This window comes from Phacochoerus africanus, chromosome 14, assembly GCF_016906955.1.
Source record: "Phacochoerus africanus isolate WHEZ1 chromosome 14, ROS_Pafr_v1, whole genome shotgun sequence".
Lineage (NCBI taxonomy): Eukaryota > Metazoa > Chordata > Mammalia > Artiodactyla > Suidae > Phacochoerus > Phacochoerus africanus.
Window position 1 is genome coordinate 6,167,529 of NC_062557.1, and position 16,445 is coordinate 6,183,973.

The 16,445-nt window shown below is 59.0% G+C and overlaps 1 protein-coding gene across 7 annotated transcripts; it reads right to left on the reverse strand.

Annotated features, from left to right (window-relative positions):
* Positions 1-310: 310 nt before the first annotated feature.
* Positions 311-15,098, reverse strand: SLC16A5 (solute carrier family 16 member 5). 7 transcript variants are annotated; one of them, XM_047757612.1, is made up of 6 exons: positions 14,974-15,098; positions 13,631-14,233; positions 9,496-9,754; positions 6,653-6,796; positions 3,148-3,957; positions 311-1,210 (listed from the first exon to the last, which is right to left on the reverse strand). In XM_047757612.1, exons 3-6 carry the CDS (start codon positions 9,692-9,694, stop codon positions 963-965), a joined length of 1,401 nt encoding a protein of 466 aa, XP_047613568.1. In that variant the 5' UTR covers positions 9,695-9,754; positions 13,631-14,233; positions 14,974-15,098; the 3' UTR covers positions 311-962. The 7 variants fall into 7 exon arrangements, with proteins under 7 accessions (XP_047613568.1, XP_047613570.1, XP_047613569.1 ...); XM_047757614.1 differs by lacking the exons at positions 13,631-14,233; positions 14,974-15,098 and adding an exon at positions 12,748-12,847; XM_047757613.1 differs by lacking the exons at positions 13,631-14,233; positions 14,974-15,098 and adding an exon at positions 9,914-10,435.
* Between the last annotated feature and the right edge of the window lie 1,347 nt (positions 15,099-16,445).

Below are 16,445 nucleotides of genomic sequence, written 5' to 3' on the forward strand. Positions count from 1 at the left end.
AGGGCAGCAGCACAAGCCAATGGGGAGCAGGGGTGGCTTGGAGTAGGCCCAGCCGGCTACTTACCCCAAGGGTTGACATCTCTGACACAGCAGGGGGGACAGGATGACAGGAGGGGCTGTGAAAGGGATTCTGCTGCTAAAACAGCTCCATTTTCAGAGATCCTGGGGCCCTGCCCTGATTTCTGCCCTACCCACAACTCCTCTTCCCAGCCAAGATACAGGTTGGGGCCAAGGAAGGAGGAGACCCTAGGGCAGACGCCACTCATTCTGGGACCCCAGCCAGGGGTCCCTGCACAGATGCCAGGACAGGTACTCCAGCAACATTTAATCTGTCCAAATCCTGCATCCAGGTTGGCCCTTCAGCCTGGCCCCCAGCACCGTGACTCAATTGCTCACAGGCCCTTCTTCCTAAGGTTCCAGCCAGCACGAGGCTGAGGCCTAGCAATCTGTGCTGGGGGCAGCTGTCAGGCAGAGGTGGGGCCAGCTGGGAAGGGGTGGGGGACTCGGGGGAAGGGTAGGCTCTTTGGCATTGTCTGGAGGGTGAAGGACAAAGAGATCACATCGGAGGCATCCAGGCTGGACTTGAAGGTCCAGTGTGTTGAGCTGTAGCAGCAGCGGTAGGCAGCCAGCTGAGCCGGGCCGGCTGTGACAGACCCGAGCCGGGCTCAGACCCACTGTCCCAGGCCCCAGGTACTCTGGTGCCCAAGGAAAAAGCCAGGAGGACCCGCTCCTGGAGTCTGGAAGGTTGGAAGGAACCCTGGGTCTTTGGAGGTCAGCCTCTGGGGGCCCAGCTCCTGGCTGAGTCCAGACGTGCAGAGCCCGGGTGGCCTTTGGTTCAGGCTTCCTGGGCAGCCCTTCACCCCAGCCCCTGGCCAAGCAGCCAGACACCCCATTCCCGGGCTGAGGCAGGACCCCCTGACTTCGGAGCAGAGTCTGGTCACACGTGTGAGTGACCCTGGGGCTCAGACGCTGGTCACATACATGATCTCCACGCGTGGCTGCTTCTTGGGACCGTCTGTGTCCCCTCCAGTGAGGCCCTGCTCTTTAGTGGCCTCCGGGATGGCCTCTTCAGCCTCAGCCCTCTGGCCGTGCCTCTCCTTCTTCCCCAGGGCCCAGAAGCTGCCACCCATGAAAAGGGCGGCAGAGATGAGGAAGAAACTCGACATGTAGAAAACGTAGCTGAAGTTGGTGGTGGTGTCCAGGAGGAGTCCTGGGGGACAGAGAGCAAGTTAGGCCACTGCCTGGGGCTACGAGGCCTCCCCTGACCCCCACTGATCTGTGAGCCCTGTGACCTCAGGGGGTTTGTGTCTTGGCTGCACCCCTGGTACCAGGACCTGTGGCTGGCATCCGGTAGGCCCTCGATGGGTGTTTGTTGAATGAAAAAGAAGGCAACACTAAACCAGTCCTGGCCCGGGTCTGGGAGAGTCCTTGGGCTGAAAATGCATTTAAGGTCATGTCTCCCTCACCCTTAGTGGCAGGAAGCCAAGGACTCAAGGGCCAGTGGCGCTAAGATATCTGCTCAGCCACACCCCAGCCGCCCGTACCCCCCTCCTGGAGAGCTCGCCCCACTTGCTGGCCTGGAGAGCTCCCTTGGAAACTGGGACTTCCAGGGCCACCCTCGGAGTCCCCACCGTCCTAGTGAAATAACCACCGGCCTGTTGACGCCCGCACCCCCACCCCCACCCAGGGCCATGGGCTTCACACGCCTTCCCCTTTACTCTGAATGTCACACTCTCAGCTGCCCAGCGAGTCCCCTCCCGGCACAAATCACCATCGTGATCACAAAGGGGCCCCTTTGCTTTAACCCCCAACTCTCACCAGAAGGTGAGCCCCGAGTGGGGGGACTAGAACTCTGTATTCAGCCCCGCCCACCCCGCTACCTGTGCGGGTGTATATCGGTGGTTATGACAGGTAACCACCTGTCAACCACAGCGGTGATGACGCCGCTGTGGCTCAGAGAAGGAAAAGGACTTCCCTGGGTCCCACACACAGCAGGTGAGAGAACCAGAATTTTAATAACACCAAACACGTGCATCACACTTACCATGGGCCAGGCTCTCTACTAAGCTTGTATTTTTTTTTTTAGGGCTGCACCCACGGCATATGGAGGTTCCCAGGCTAAGGGCTGAATCGGAGCTGCAGCTGCCGGCCTGCGCCACAGCCACGGCAATGTCAGGTCCAAACCCCACCTGTGACCTACACCACAGCTCATGGCCACGCTGCATCCTTAACCCATTCAGCAAGGCCAGGGATCGAACCCACATCCTCATGGATATTAGTTGGGTTCTTAATCTGCTGAGCCACAACGGGAACTCCTCCACTAAGCTTTTTGCTCTATCACTTGTGGTCCTCACAGCAAGCCTCTGAGGTAGATTCTGTTATCATCCCCACAGAGGTACAGAGGGGGAGGGCTCGGGTAAGTCTGGTGTGAAAATCCTTATTATTTTTGTTTTGTTTTGTTTTGTTTTTGTCTTTTTGCCTTTTCTAGGGCCGCTCCTGCGGCATATGGAGGTTCCCAGGCTAGGGGTCCAATCAGAGCTGTAGCCGCCGGCCTATGCCAGAGCCACAGCAACGTGGGATCCGAGCTGCATCTGCGACCTACACCACAGCTCACGGCAATGCCGGATCGTTAACCCACTGAGCAAGGGCAGGGACTGAACCCGCAACCTCATGGTTCCTAGTCGGATTTGCTTAACAACTTAGCCACGACGGGAACTCCTGAAAATCCTTTTTTTTTTTTTTTTTGGTCTTTTTTGCTATTTCTTGGGCCGCTCCCACAGCATATAGACGTTCCCAGGCTAGGAGTCGAATCAGAGCTTGTAGCCACCAGCCTACACCAGAGCCACAGCAACGCGGGATCTGAGCCGCGTCTGCAACCTACACCACAGGTCACGGCAACGCCAGATCGTTAACCCACTGAGCAAGGGCAGGGACCGAGCCCGCAACCTCATGGTTCCTAGTCGGATTCGTTAACCACTGCTCCACGACGGGAACTCCTGAAAACCCTTATTTTTAACTGTTTCTACCTTGAGCGTCAGTTCCCCGAGGTGCCTGAGAAGATCCCAGATCCCAATTCTCTATGCCTGGAGACCCAGACAGGGCCCCCGTCTCCGGACGGTTCCCGTGTGCCTCCCGCCCCGGGCTCACCAGCCAGTGGCGGGGAGATGAGGATGGAGATGCTTTCGAGGATGGTGAAGAGGCCCAGGGCGCTGGAGAAGCGGTCCATGGGGACGATGTCCATGAGCACCTGGAAGAGGAGGGCCCCGATGCCGCTCATGGACACGCTGTACACCAGGCAGTAGCCGACCAGCACCCGGAAGTCGGCGGATGCCGCGCACACCAGGTTGGTGAGCCCGTTGAGCAGGGCTGCCAGGCTGAACAGGTACTTGCGGTGACCGGCAAAGACCTGCCGGCCCGCCACCAGCCCGGCCAGGGGCCGCAGGAAGATGTTGCTGAAGCCGATGATGGAGATGAGCAGGGCCGCCCTGTGTTCGTCCAGCCCGTGCCGGATGGCGTACGGCACCAAGAAGACGTGTGGCAGCGGGAAACCCATGATCATCCACACGACGCCCAGCGTGAACACGCGGTAGCCCGCGTTCTGCCGCAGGACGTCGAAGGCCAGGTGGCGCTGGATGGCCCGATCGCACGCTGCCCGGCAGCTGTTCGCGGGTCTCGTGGAAGGTGGAGGGGGGCCTTCCCTGGTCTCAGGGGTCACGCTGGTGGCCACGGGCCGCAGGATGGCCCCACACACGCAGCAGTGGAGGAAAACCCCGCCGAAGATGAGAAAGGTGCCCCTCCAGCCCAGGTCCTCCAGGAGGTAGCGGGAGAGCAGGGGCCACAGCGTGATGCCCAGGGAGACGCCTGTCGAGGCCAGCGAGTTGGCCAGCACCCGCCAGCGGGTGAAGTAGAGCCCCAGCACGGTGATGCTCGACTGAAAACTGAAGCACATGCCCAGACCTGCGGAGAGAGGGGGGGACCAGCTCCAGGGGGGCACGCAGCGGGCGACCCCAGGGTCAGGTCCCACGTCTGTTCTTCCGTTGCAGCCCAGACCCACTTCCAGGTCCCCGGGGACTGAAGGTGGAATCAGCCTTTCTTGCTAACTCCCTAGAGGCATTTCACTCTCCAACCTGCCCTCCAGGGGCGGGGCTGTGCACCCCCGTTCCCGCTGGCACAGCACCAGGGGATGGTCAGAAACCCACATCAGGTTAAGTCTCCCTTGCTTAACACTTTCCAAAGATTTCCCATCACGCCTAGAAAAAAAAGCCAGAGTACTTACTGGGCCCTGCAAGGTTCTGCACGGTCTGGCCTCTGGTCTCCTTCTCAGGCCCCGCTCCCTGTCACTCACCAAAATCAAGTCCCATCAGTTTCCTTCTCATCCTCCGGACACCAAGCTGCCCACCTCTGTGGACCTTTGTAGCTGGAATATGCTTCCCCCAGACTTTCCTGACAGCTCAGACGCCACCTCCCACTCCGTGCACAGCCGAACATGCTGGAGAGAAAGTGCACAGCCACACCATGACCACTGGCCTCAGGGGTGGCCTTGGGCCACCCAAGTGCCACTACGGTTCCCTCGACCATCCACTCTCCCACCCTCTCAGATGAGCACCAGGCCTTGGTCCTCTGTGCACCTGGCACCGCCCCCCGTCCCAGCTGACCTCCTGCCTTCCCGCCCGTGACAATGGACAGTCCGGGACCACCCCTTCACCCCTGCCCTGCATGCTGTCTACTCAAAGGCACATCCTTCCAACTATGTCCCTCTCCCGCAGCACCCATCTTCTCTTTTTCTGGACCATTCTCCTGCTTATTTCTCCCATTAAAATGAAACAAAGCTCTTTTTGACCCCAGTTTCTTCCAAGCAGCCAGCCCATTTCTCTGCTCCCCTTATGTCAAAATTTTTTGTAAATATTGGCGCTCCCATCGTGGCTCAGCGGTTAACGAACCCGACTAGCATCCAAGAGGACACAGGTTTGATCCCTGGCCTCGCTCAGTGGGTTAAGGATCTGGCATTGCCATGAGCTATGGTGTAGGTTGCAGATGCAGCTCGGATCCCGAGTTGCTGTGGCTGTGGCGTAGCCCGGCAGCTATGGCTCCGATTCGACCCCTAGCCTGGGAACCTTCCATATGCCCCGGGTGTGGCCCCAAAAAGACAAAAAAAAAATTTTTTTTGTAAATATTGTTTATCTCCACTGTCTCCAATTTCCCCCCTCCCATTCTCCTTTGAACCTATTCCAATCAGACTTTCATCTGTACCTCTACTCCAGAATTCCTCCTGTCAAGGTCACCAACCTCCACTCTGCCAAGCCAAAGATGGGGTCTGGTCCCCACTTGGTCTGATCCAACAGTGGCTTGACAGTCCCTCACTTCCTTTCCCAAGAAACGTCACTTTCCTGGTTTTCCCTCTGTCAATTCCTTCCCAGGCTACTAATCACTGGAGTGCCCGAGTTCTGGGCCTCAGGCTCCTTCAGCCATCCTCTGCCATCCCATGTGGGGGCAGCAGACCATACCTCTGCTCGGCCATCGCAGGAGTCTCCAGCTGCCTGCTCCAGCTCAGGGTCTGTTCCCTGCACTCCAGACGGGGTAGGTCCAAACCTGCTCCTCCCCTAGGTTCCCCATCCTAGTTAGAAGCTCCTCCATCCTCCAGCAACACTGGGCAAAAAAACCTCAGAGTCGGCCGTCTTGGCTCTTGGCACCATGAGCCATCCTTGTCTGTCCTTCTCTGTGCCTCACCGGGCCATCCTGGACCCCAACCCCTCCACCACGCCCCCCTGGGTTTGAGTGTGGCGCCTCCAGCCTGGGAGATGACCACCCCCCTACCTGTTCTCTGCCGCTCCCCCAGCCCCAAAGCCAGAGTAGTGGCGGCTGGATGACATCATCCCCCCTCTGCCCAAGCCCCCGATGGCTTCCCATCTCACTACAAAACCTTTTAGGGGAGTTCCCGTTGTGGCAGAGTGGAAGCGAACCCGACTAGTATCCATGGAGACGTGGGTTCCATCCCTGGCCTCACTCAGTGGCTTGGATCCCGCATTGCTGTGGCTGTGGCTGTGGCTGTTGCTGGCAGCTGTAGGTCACGATTTGACCCCTAGGCTGGGAATTTCCATTTGCTGCAGGTGTGGACCTAAAAAGCAAAAAGCAAACAGACAAAACCTTTTAGGAACTAAACCCCCGCTCCGGCCTCCCCCTCACCGCTTTGAGCCCTTGCTCATGCCCCTCTACCCTCTGGACCACCTCATCGCTCCTTGAGCCCTTGCGGGCCTTTGCTCTGGCTGTTCCTGCTGCCTGGAATGAGAGCCTGGTAGCAACTCCCTCACTTCCCTAAGCCGGAGTGTCACCTTCTCTGCGAGGCCTTCCCTGACTGGCGTGTTGAAAGCAGTGACCTCTTCCAACCCTGCTTTGTCTTCGCAATTGGCTGGTCTAGTTTTTCTACCTCTTGTCTCCTCTCTGCCACCCCTGCCCGAGCCAAGACACTATCGCATCAGCTGTCCTGTCTTCTTAGGCGTTTGCCGCCATAAGATACAGTCCTTCTCATTGAATCCTCCACTGTTCCTCTCTCCCACGTGACGGTAAAGCAGCCACAGATCAGGAGCTTTGCCTGCTCTCTTCAGTCCTGCTTCCCCGGTACCTTTTGTAATTCTCGAAACGGAATGACAGTCACCTGTGATGAATCCTGCCGTGAGGTAGAGCTGGCCAAGGGTGCGGCAGAAGGAGCCCGCCACCATGCCCAGGCTGGCCAGCACGCCTCCCAGCATCATCGTCGCTCGGCAGCCAAAGCGTCCCACCAGGATGCTGCACAGGGGTCCTGTGGGGAGGAGGCATCTGGCAGGTGGCAGCTGAATGAGGAGGTCGGAGGGAGGAGGGGAGTGGGTTTGAGGGAGGGGTTCCACAGGAAGAAGCCTGTGGTGGTTTTTTTCCTTTTTAGGGCCGAACCTGTAGCATATGGAAGTTCCCAGGCTAGGGGTTGAATCGGAGCTACAGCTGCCGGCCTACACCACAGCCACAGCTACGTGGGATCCGAGCCACATCTGCGACCTACACCACAGCTCAGGGTAACGCTGGATCCTTAACCCACTGAGCGAGGCCAGGGATCGAACGCACATCCTCATGGATCCTAGTTGGGCTAACCGCTGAGCCATGAAGGGCTTCCCTAGCAGTGGTTTAAAGGGCACAAGCCTGGAGCCTACAGGCCTGGGTTCTGATCCTCACCCTGCCACAGATGGGCTACGGGCCAAGCAAAGGCCATCCCTCTCATGCCTGGACTGCCCCAGAGAACGAGGGTTCAGACTGGGTGATGTCTGGCCAGCTGTGAGGTGCGGTGCTGCAAATACCCTTGACCCTGACAGGGAGGCCCAGAGGTAGACTGAGGCCCTTGACTGCACTGACCCAGGCCGCTTCCATCCAGGTGAAAGAGGCTTGGCTCATGACCTGGGATGCCCCTCACGGGGGTCTGTCTCGATGGGCGAGGGTCCCAGGGCAGCTAAATCATGGTGAGCCCCCCCAGCCCCTGCTCCCCGCATCCTCAAGAAGACTGGCCCAGTCTTCCCGCCACCCTCCGACCTGTCCAGTGTGGGCCAACTGGGCCTCTGGGCTGCTCTGGAGAAAAGCTGGGGATCCTGCTCCCGCCTCTCACCACCCCCAGCCACCACCAAAGTCTTGACTCAGACGTCTGGCTCCTGGCGGAGAGGGCCCTGTTCTCCTCTACCCCACCCCCGCCCCGAGCTGCCTTCCTTCCAGCCCAGACCCAGAGCAGACATAAAGCCAGTCCTGGCCGGCTGCTCCTTGACACCTGGCAGGCCCCGTGTGCCAGGCGCCCTGCTCCCATGTTTCTCTAGAGCTGCCCTCCCAGAGTGCAGCCAAAGGGACAGGGCGAGGGCACGCACAGGGGTGTGTTTGCGTGTTTAGGGGTGGAGAGGGGATGTGTGGTGTGTGAGCCAGGAGCAGTAAGGGAACAACAGGGAGTGAGCGGTCCATCCTCAGAGGGAATCAAGGAGAGGCGGCCACAGAGGGGAGGCCAGGCCTGGAAGTGGACATGACCACCCACCCACATATCTTTCTCACCTGCACTTTGGCCTGACTTTGGGAAGCGACACTGGGGAAAGGCCTGAGTCACTGCACTGGGATATGCACCAGCTGCGCTAAAACAGCAGAGGGGGCTGGGCTGGGGCGCCGGGAGGCAGGGCTGCCGCCTCCACCCTGAACTCACTCTGCAGCCTTGGCAGGGCCTTTGTACTTGTTTGCTTCCCTCATCTCTCAAACGTGAGGGGGCCAGGGTACCTCGGAACAGGGACAACCTTCAACTTTCTACACTACTCTGAAGGCGTGAGGGCTGAAGGTCTGCGTGTATGTGAGACTGACAGACAGACAGGACTCCCGGGCCAACTGAGGTGGTGGTATGCCTGCTAGGCCTGAGTCTAAAGCTGGTTGCAGAGTGTGGGGTCCCCAACCAGTCACCTGGTCCCCAGCCCCTGGCCCAGACCCCTCTGAGTGACAGGGAAGGAACCATCTGAGAGTTCACTTCCGCCCAACCTTACAGGCAAAAAAGGTTATGCGGTCTGGGCCAGGCCTTGCTCCGTGCCCGGAGCCCATGCCCCAAGCAGCCGCTTTAGGGGTCATGCCAGCCTTCCCAATTTGAACGAAGGACCTGGAATAACAAGCAGGCTGCTGGTGCCAGGTGGAGGGAGGGGCAGGAGGTAAGCAGGGAGACCAGCGGCCTGGGGAGAGCCCCCTCCCCTGCTCCTCCCCTCGCCAAGTCACTGCCCCTGGCGTCTCCCTGCAGAGCTTCCAGGAGCGGAGTGGGCCTGGGGCCCAAGGCTGTTGTGGAGAACCCTCCTGGGCAGCCCCCCGTCCTTTTCCTGGGGTCAGGGTGAGGCGGTCACGTTCCCAGAGGAGCCAAGCAGGACTCCCCCTCCACAGGTCCGGCAACAATCCCCCCGTTTCCTGGTGAAAGAAGGGGCTCTTGCCCTGCCCCCGTCTTGCTCCCGCTATCTTCCTGCCCGCCCCCTTCCTGTCCTGAAGCCCTGAGGAGGGTCTCAAAGTCCTCATCACTCACAGCCAGTTCCATCGCCCGAGCTCGCAGACCTCTCTCTCCAAGCCCGTGTGGGAGGTGGGCAGGATGGGATGCTGGGTGTCACCCGCATGGTGCAGAGGAAAAAACTGAGGTTCAGGGTGCCCCTCCCCCCAGCGGGACACCAAGTTGCTCCTCCTCCCGTTGGTGCTGAGTGCCTGGCAATTGGGATGTCACCGTCACCTGAGGGGACCTGTGACTGGGGCTTCATAGCCTAGAGGCCTTCCCACCCTCAGCCCCGCCCCAGCTCAGCGGGGATGCCAGGCAGGGGAACTGGCCCTGTTGAAATCGGATGAAATCTGAGGAATTCACAGCTCAGCGTGAAACCTGTGGCCCCAGGGAGAAGGACCCAGGAGGCCAGGGTGGCTGTGGCTTCCTCTCCCCCGCCCCCAGGGCACCTCCATCCCTCCCGCCTCTGTCTCCCCCAGGTTGCTCACCCCCTGCGTGGAGCATGGCCGTCAGGATGGAGGGGAACCAGGAGGTCTCGCTGTTGCTGGCCTGGAACTCATGCTGCAGTTCGGTGAAGAAGATGCCGATGCAGGTGGGGAAGCCCAGGGTGAGGCCCTGACTCACCACGGAGGCCAGCAGCACCATCCAGGCCCAGCAGCTCTCCGCGCGCTCCAGGGCCTGGGGCATCCTCCGCTATGAATGCTGCTGGCCCGGCCTCACCACCACCGCCACCACTGCCCGGGGTGCCTGGGGAAGGGACAGAATGGAGCTGCCAGTCCTTTCCTGCCTCACCTGGGCAGCTGAACCCGTCCCTTCCTCTTGCCTCAGTACCAGGTATCAGAGAAGGGCACCGCCTCCCGGGAGGCGGCTAGAGGCCCACGCGTTGGCCTTGGCATCTCCTCTCACCTACTTCCCAGAGCAAGCCTGGCAGGAGGGACCAGCAGGGGATGGATCAGCGCGATGAGGCAGGTGGATGGAATTCCTTTTGGTTTGACTTGACTTGGGTCAGCAGGTGGCACTTCCTGGTCCAGCCCTGCCCCTCCCTGCTCAAGCAAGCACTCAGAATGGACTAGAAGTGTCCTGTCAGTGTAGTCCCAAGGTCCCTGCAGGCACCCCTGGATACCTTTTCACATGTTCACAAGCAGGCTTCCTGCTCACAGCAGGGACTGCCACACGAACTGCCAGGGTCACTGTCAGTGCTGCTCTGGTGGCCAAAGCAAGCAAGCTGGTGCCGAGGTAGCGGAGGAGGGTACACAGCATGGCCAAACGAGGGCACCGCCCAGGCAGCTTTCCAGGGGAAGTCCCCCCCCCCATATCACCCTATGACGCTCCTGGCACAAGGGGCTCGGGGCCAAGAGGCGAGTGCTACAGCCGTGTGGAATAATGGCTGAATAATGGAGCAAGGGGTTCCGGGCTCCTCCACCACACACGTGCAACACACCCACACATTGCACACACACTGTACACACACATGTAACACACACAATATGCAACACACACGGACTATACATACCACACATACATGCAACACACAGCAGAACACACATGCAACACAATGAACACACATATCCAACACATGACACAAACATATAAAGCACATACACAACACACACAATTCATAGCACAATGCACAGGAACACCATATTCAGGCCCCTCCATCCTGGTCCTCCCCTGCCACCCAGGGCCCACACCTCACCCATACTCAGGGCTGGGGCTGCAGGCACTGGGAGCAGCCTTGGTCTCGATGAAGCCAAAGGGTCCCAGGAGCTCCTGTCCCCACAGCCTCCCTCCTTTGACACACACAGTCACCCACAGAGGTGTGCATAAACACATACAGACTCACACACACAGTCAGATATACATACACATATAACATACATACCATGTACCATATACACATACAACACATGCATGTATGTCAAGATACACACTCACACAGACAAGCACAGCTACACACACCCACACGCAGACACGCACTTACAAAGACACACACGCAGACACACACAGGCAGAAAGAAACACAGAGCCACCCAGGCACACAGACTTATATGCAGACACATGCTTATAAAGACACATGCACAGAGGGAGTTCCCATCGTGGCACAGTGGTTAACGAATCCGACAAGGAACCATGAGGTTGCAGGTTCGATCCCTGGCCTTGCTCAGTGGGTTAAGGATCTGGCATTGCCGTGAGCTGGGGTGTAGGTCGCAGATGTGGCTCGGATCCCGTGTTGCTGTGGCTCTGGCGTAGGCCGGTGGCTACAGGTCTGATTAGACCCCTAGCCTGGGAACCTCCACATGCTGTGGGAGCGGCCCTAGAAAAGGCAAAAAGTCACACAAAAAAAGACACACACACAGAAAAGTCCAGAGACACACACAGTCACCCACAGAGGTGTGCATAAACACATACAGACTCACACACACACTCAGACATACATATATGCAGATACACACTTACAGAATCATGCTCAGACAAGCCCAGAGACATACAGTTAAATGAACACAGACATGCTACACAGATATACAGACACACACACACACACACACAGTCACACGCTATGCAGACAGATGCACTCACACCCTTGCATCTTTGACTTAGTTCCTTGCCTGTAGCCACCCGGGCCACTCCTCCCTTCATAGAAGCTGCCTTAAGCAGGCCTCAGAAATTAAAAAAAAAAAAAAGGAGGCCTCGGAGCCCCATGCGCTCCCCAAATTCAGGCCCCTCCATCCTGGTCCTCCCCTGCCACCCAGGGCCCACACCTCACCCATACTCAGGGCTGGGGCTGCAGGCACTGGGAGCAGCCTTGGTCTCGATGAAGCCAAAGGGTCCCAGGAGCTCCTGTCCCCACAGCCTCCCTCCTTTTAGCCTCAGGTCCTGAAGATCCAGGGAAACTCAGGAAACTATCAGAAATATGAAACCCTCTTCCTGCCAAGCCCAGCACCCCACACGTTCCCCCAGGCCCAGGAGCTTGACACCACACACACACACACACACACACACACACACACACACACACACACACACACACACACACCTCAGCGGGATCCACCCTGACTGCCTCCTTCCCCTTTTCAGGGCACAAGGCCCCCTCCCCAGAGGACCGCAAGGTGAGCAGCTCGTCCATCCTCGCCTCAGTGTGTGTGTGTGTGTGTGTGTGTGCGCGCGCACGCATGCTGCACGTGGCACTGGCCCTAGAGGTCCCCCAGCCCATCCTCCGGGCTCAGCCCCAGGCTTGGGGCAAACCTCAGATCCCAGCTCCTCCAGCAAACTGGCTCTCCCCCGTTCCAGGATTTCTGTCCCCTCAGCAAACGGAAAGGCCACCGGCGCCACCTGATCCTCTCTGTGAATGTCAAGTCTCTCCACCCTGCTCGCGAGTCCACCCCTCCTCCCCGCCCATGGCGGCCCCTCCGTCTTTCTGGACCTGCCTGTTTCTTCCCCTCGTCCCAGAAGGGCCACCAGCCTTCCTCCTCTGTCCTCACTTCCTCCTGATTGTCCCCTCAAGGCGCCCCACCCCGAGCACTCCCAAGCCCCGGAGCCCTGATGGTTTCCCCTCAGGGCAGCACGCGGTCCCTGACCAGAGGGGGCGGGGTGGGGCAAGGAGACACGTGGGGGACCCCAGCCCCTTCCCCTGCTCTGGGCCCCGCTCCTGCGCCCTTGTCCTACCCTCTATGGAGAGGTCTCTAGCGCCCTTAGCAGCAGCTACTTCTCAAGGTCCGATTCTGCCCTTGACTCTGTACCTACCTTCCTTCTGAACCTTTCAGTGGAGCCGGCTCTTCTCAGCTTCTCCTCCCTCCACGCCTCCTGCCTCCCGGGACAGTCAGAACCCAGGAAACCCTAAGCACCTTTGCTCCCTGCCCTGTAGACTCCGGCTTTCCACCTGGAGGCTGTCCCCTCCCATCCGCCCCCAACTCCCAGGTGACACCCACAGGCTTTAAGTCCTGTTGGCCCTGAAGCCCCCTCCCCCAGCAAGCTGGTTCCTCCTCAGGAGCTTGGCTGCTGAGAATTCCAAAATCCTTAGCGAGGGAGAAGTCCGGTTGGTCCTTCGAGATTGAGCAGAGATTCCAAAATTCTTAGTCAGAGAGAAGTCAGGTGGGTCCTTCAAGATTTGGCCCCACCAGCACCTGGCAGAATCTATTCTGACCTCCACCCCAGGCTGGTCTAGGCCCTTTCTCCCCCCACCTTTTTTTTTTTTTGTCTTTTTAGGGCCACCCCCGCAGCATATGGAGGTTCCCAGGCTAGGGGTCGAATTGGAGCTGTAGCTGCCGGCCTACCTCACAGCCACAGCAACTCAGGATCCGAGTCGAGTCTGCGACTTATACCCCCTGCTCATGGCAACTCTGCATCCTTAAGTCACTGACCGAGGCCAGGGATCGAACCTGTGTCCTCCTGGATGCTAGTCAGATTCATTTCCGCTGAGCTACAACGGGAACTCCTAGGCCCTTTCTCCTTAATAGAATTCCTCTCCTTAACAGTAGTTTTCGCATCACATTGGAGTGGATCCTTCCCCTGGTTTCTCATGGTCACCCAGCCCCTCCTCCCCGCTTCTACACTCGGAGCGGGGACCTGGTCACAGGCCAGCACCGGGCCTCAGCTGAGCTCAGAAGTTAATATTCATGGGACCCACCTGTGTTCCCGTGAGGGCAGGCAAGTCCAGAACCTGGCAAGGGTGACCTGGCTTCCTGGCAGGTAGGTCCATTCCAGAAAACTCAAGGGGAGCAGAGATGAGACGAGGGCTCTGGTTCCATCTCCGCCCCAGCAGAGAAGTGGTCTTCCCTTTGAACTGGGAACCATGAGTCCCGATCACTGCCTGGTGCGTGGTTGGGACAAGGGGGGAGAGGCAGCTGCAGTCTCTTCACTGGCACTTCCCGGGACTGGAGGTGAGCAGCTGTTGCCAGGGGCTGCCGACTTCAGCCCTCAGGGACTCCCTGCCCCGAGTGAGATCAGCTTCACGGCCAGGTGGCCTGAAGCCGGGTCGGTAGGCAGGGCAGATGTTCAGATGACATCTCTTGTCCTTCTCCCATCACACGCAGCCCCTCTGGCTGTTTTTAGGGCTTCCCATCTGACCACAGAGGCCCAGCTAGGCCCTCAGAATCCGCTCCCTGTCCCTTGGAGCTGGCAGGTACCAGTAAAAGGGTTGAGCAGCAGCTCTTCTGCAGGGGTTGGGGTTAGGAGGCTGGTGTGCAGGATGGAGGGGCCGCTTCCGCTCCTTCCAGCAGTGGTAGGAGAGCTGGTGAGAGGAAAAGGAGGAACCACTAGCCTCACCAGAAGCAGAAGGATGGCCAAACCCTGGAGACCCCCTCTCTCCCCAGGCTCCATATGAGGCAGGATCCCGGGCCTGAAGCCCAGGACACAGGGTCGGCAGCTGCAGTGTTCCCGCGGGGCGGGCGAGCGGCAGGAGCCAGCCTGAGCTTGGGGTTGACAAGCCCTCGAACCCCCGCACCCGGCAGGGGCCTCGGAAGGAAGGAGGCCGTTCCGGAGGTGGGCGCGCTGGGGCAAGACACCCTCCTCCTTTCTCTGCCTCCAAACGCGTCCCCACACCCCACGGCCTGGGCCAGCTGACCACAGCCTGAGGGGGGATGGGCTAGGCGACAGGAACCTCAAGACCTCTTGTCCCCGGGGCGCAATCCCTGACGTCCGGATCTAGTTTCCACTCGGCTTCCCACCCTCCCCAAACGTATCTCCTCTGCGTGGGGCTTCTGGGACGTCGAGGCGGCGCCCGCCCGGGGAGATGTCAGGCCAGGCCTCGGAGAGTGCCTATCCCCTAACCCCTCACGCCTTGGGGGTCCCCAGCCCTCCCAGGCTGGGGCGGCCCAGGACCCGGACTAGAGGCTTTTCTGGATCCTCACCCTCCCAGGAGGGAAGGGGCCCGGGAGGCTCACGGCGGGGCGGGTCTGCGACGGCACTGACTGAGACCCCGATGGGGGAGGACGCCTCTGGGGCTGTGGGGGCCCCGGGGAGCCCGCTCACCGGTTCGCACGGGCCCGGCAGAGGGGAGACTCCACTCCCACCGGGCGAGACTTCCTGCGGCCCGGCCCGCCCGCGGTGGAGGCGGCCGGACGCCGGGGCGGGCGGCAGCGGGGACCCGGAGGGGCGGGCCGCAGGGCGCCGGTGGGCGGGGCCACCTTCGCGTCGCCTGGGAGCCCGGCCTGGGGGGCGGGGGGAGGCAGGAAGGCGTGGCCAGGGCCCGAACCCCTTATCTCCACCTCACCCAGTTCTACAAGCGGCCCCGACCGCCCTCAGGACGGGGATGGACTCTCGACGCCACCGGCTAGGCGAGTTTACTTGCAGTTTGCAGAGCCCACTTGTTCCCTTTCAAGCTTCTCGATTTTCCGCCCACTCTGGGCTCTAGGGCCCCAGGAGTGGAAGGGAAGCAGCGTGTGATTAAGAAACTCCACCTCCTAGCGCGAGTGAGGTTGGAGGCCAGGTGGAGGATCCCTGCTTTGGCGGCTTTAGCTGCCCAGGGGTCCTTCCAAGGAAAACCTAGAGCTTTGAGGGCCACACCGGAGGAGCCCAGGCAGGCAGCTGTCAGGGAGTGGAGAAGAGGGTGGACCCCTGGGAGCAGGTTAGAGGACGCCCACCACCCCTGCATGTGCCCGTTGGAAATGCAGGCCTCATGCCCACCTAGCCAGCCCTTGGTGTGCCTTGTTTAAAATACTCAATTATTATAAAGTTACAGGCATCAAGACGGTGTGGTACTGACATAAGGGTAGACATATAGATCAGTGGAATAGAATTGAGAATAAACCCGGACATTTATGGTCAGCTGATTTTCCATAAGGATGCTGAGACAATCCAGGGCGGGAAGAATCGTCTTTTCAGTAAATGTTGCAAAACTGGGTATCTGCACCTAAAAGAATGAGGATGGGCAGTTACCGTTGTGGGTTAAGAACACAATAGAGTGTCCATAGGACGGAGCTTCCATCCCGGTCTGCCCAGCCGTTAAGGAGCTGTCTTTGCTGCAAGTAGGTCACAGATGCAGCACGGATCTGGTGTTGCTGGGGCTGTGGCATGGGCTTCAGCTGCAGCACCGATTCCACTCCTAGCGGGGGAACTTCCATACACTGCAGGTGTGGCCTTCAAAAGAAAAAAAAGAGGTTGGACTTCAACCTTAGGCCATTAAAAAAGAAAGAAAGAGATCACAGTTGTAAACGCAAAAAGTAAAACAACAGAAGTCTTAGGAAAATACACGGGAGTAAATTTTCATGACCTTGGAATAGGCAATGGATTCTTCGACACCACACCAAAAGCTCAACTGACAAAGGAAAAAACACATATATTGGATGTCGTCAAAATTAAAACCTTTTAGAAGTTCCTGAGTAGTACAGGGAGTTAAGGATCTGGATTGCTACAGCTGTGTTTGATCCCTGGTCAGGGAACTTCCACATGCCCTGGTTGTGCCAAAAAAATAAAAACATAAAAACGTTTGTGCACCAGAAGAC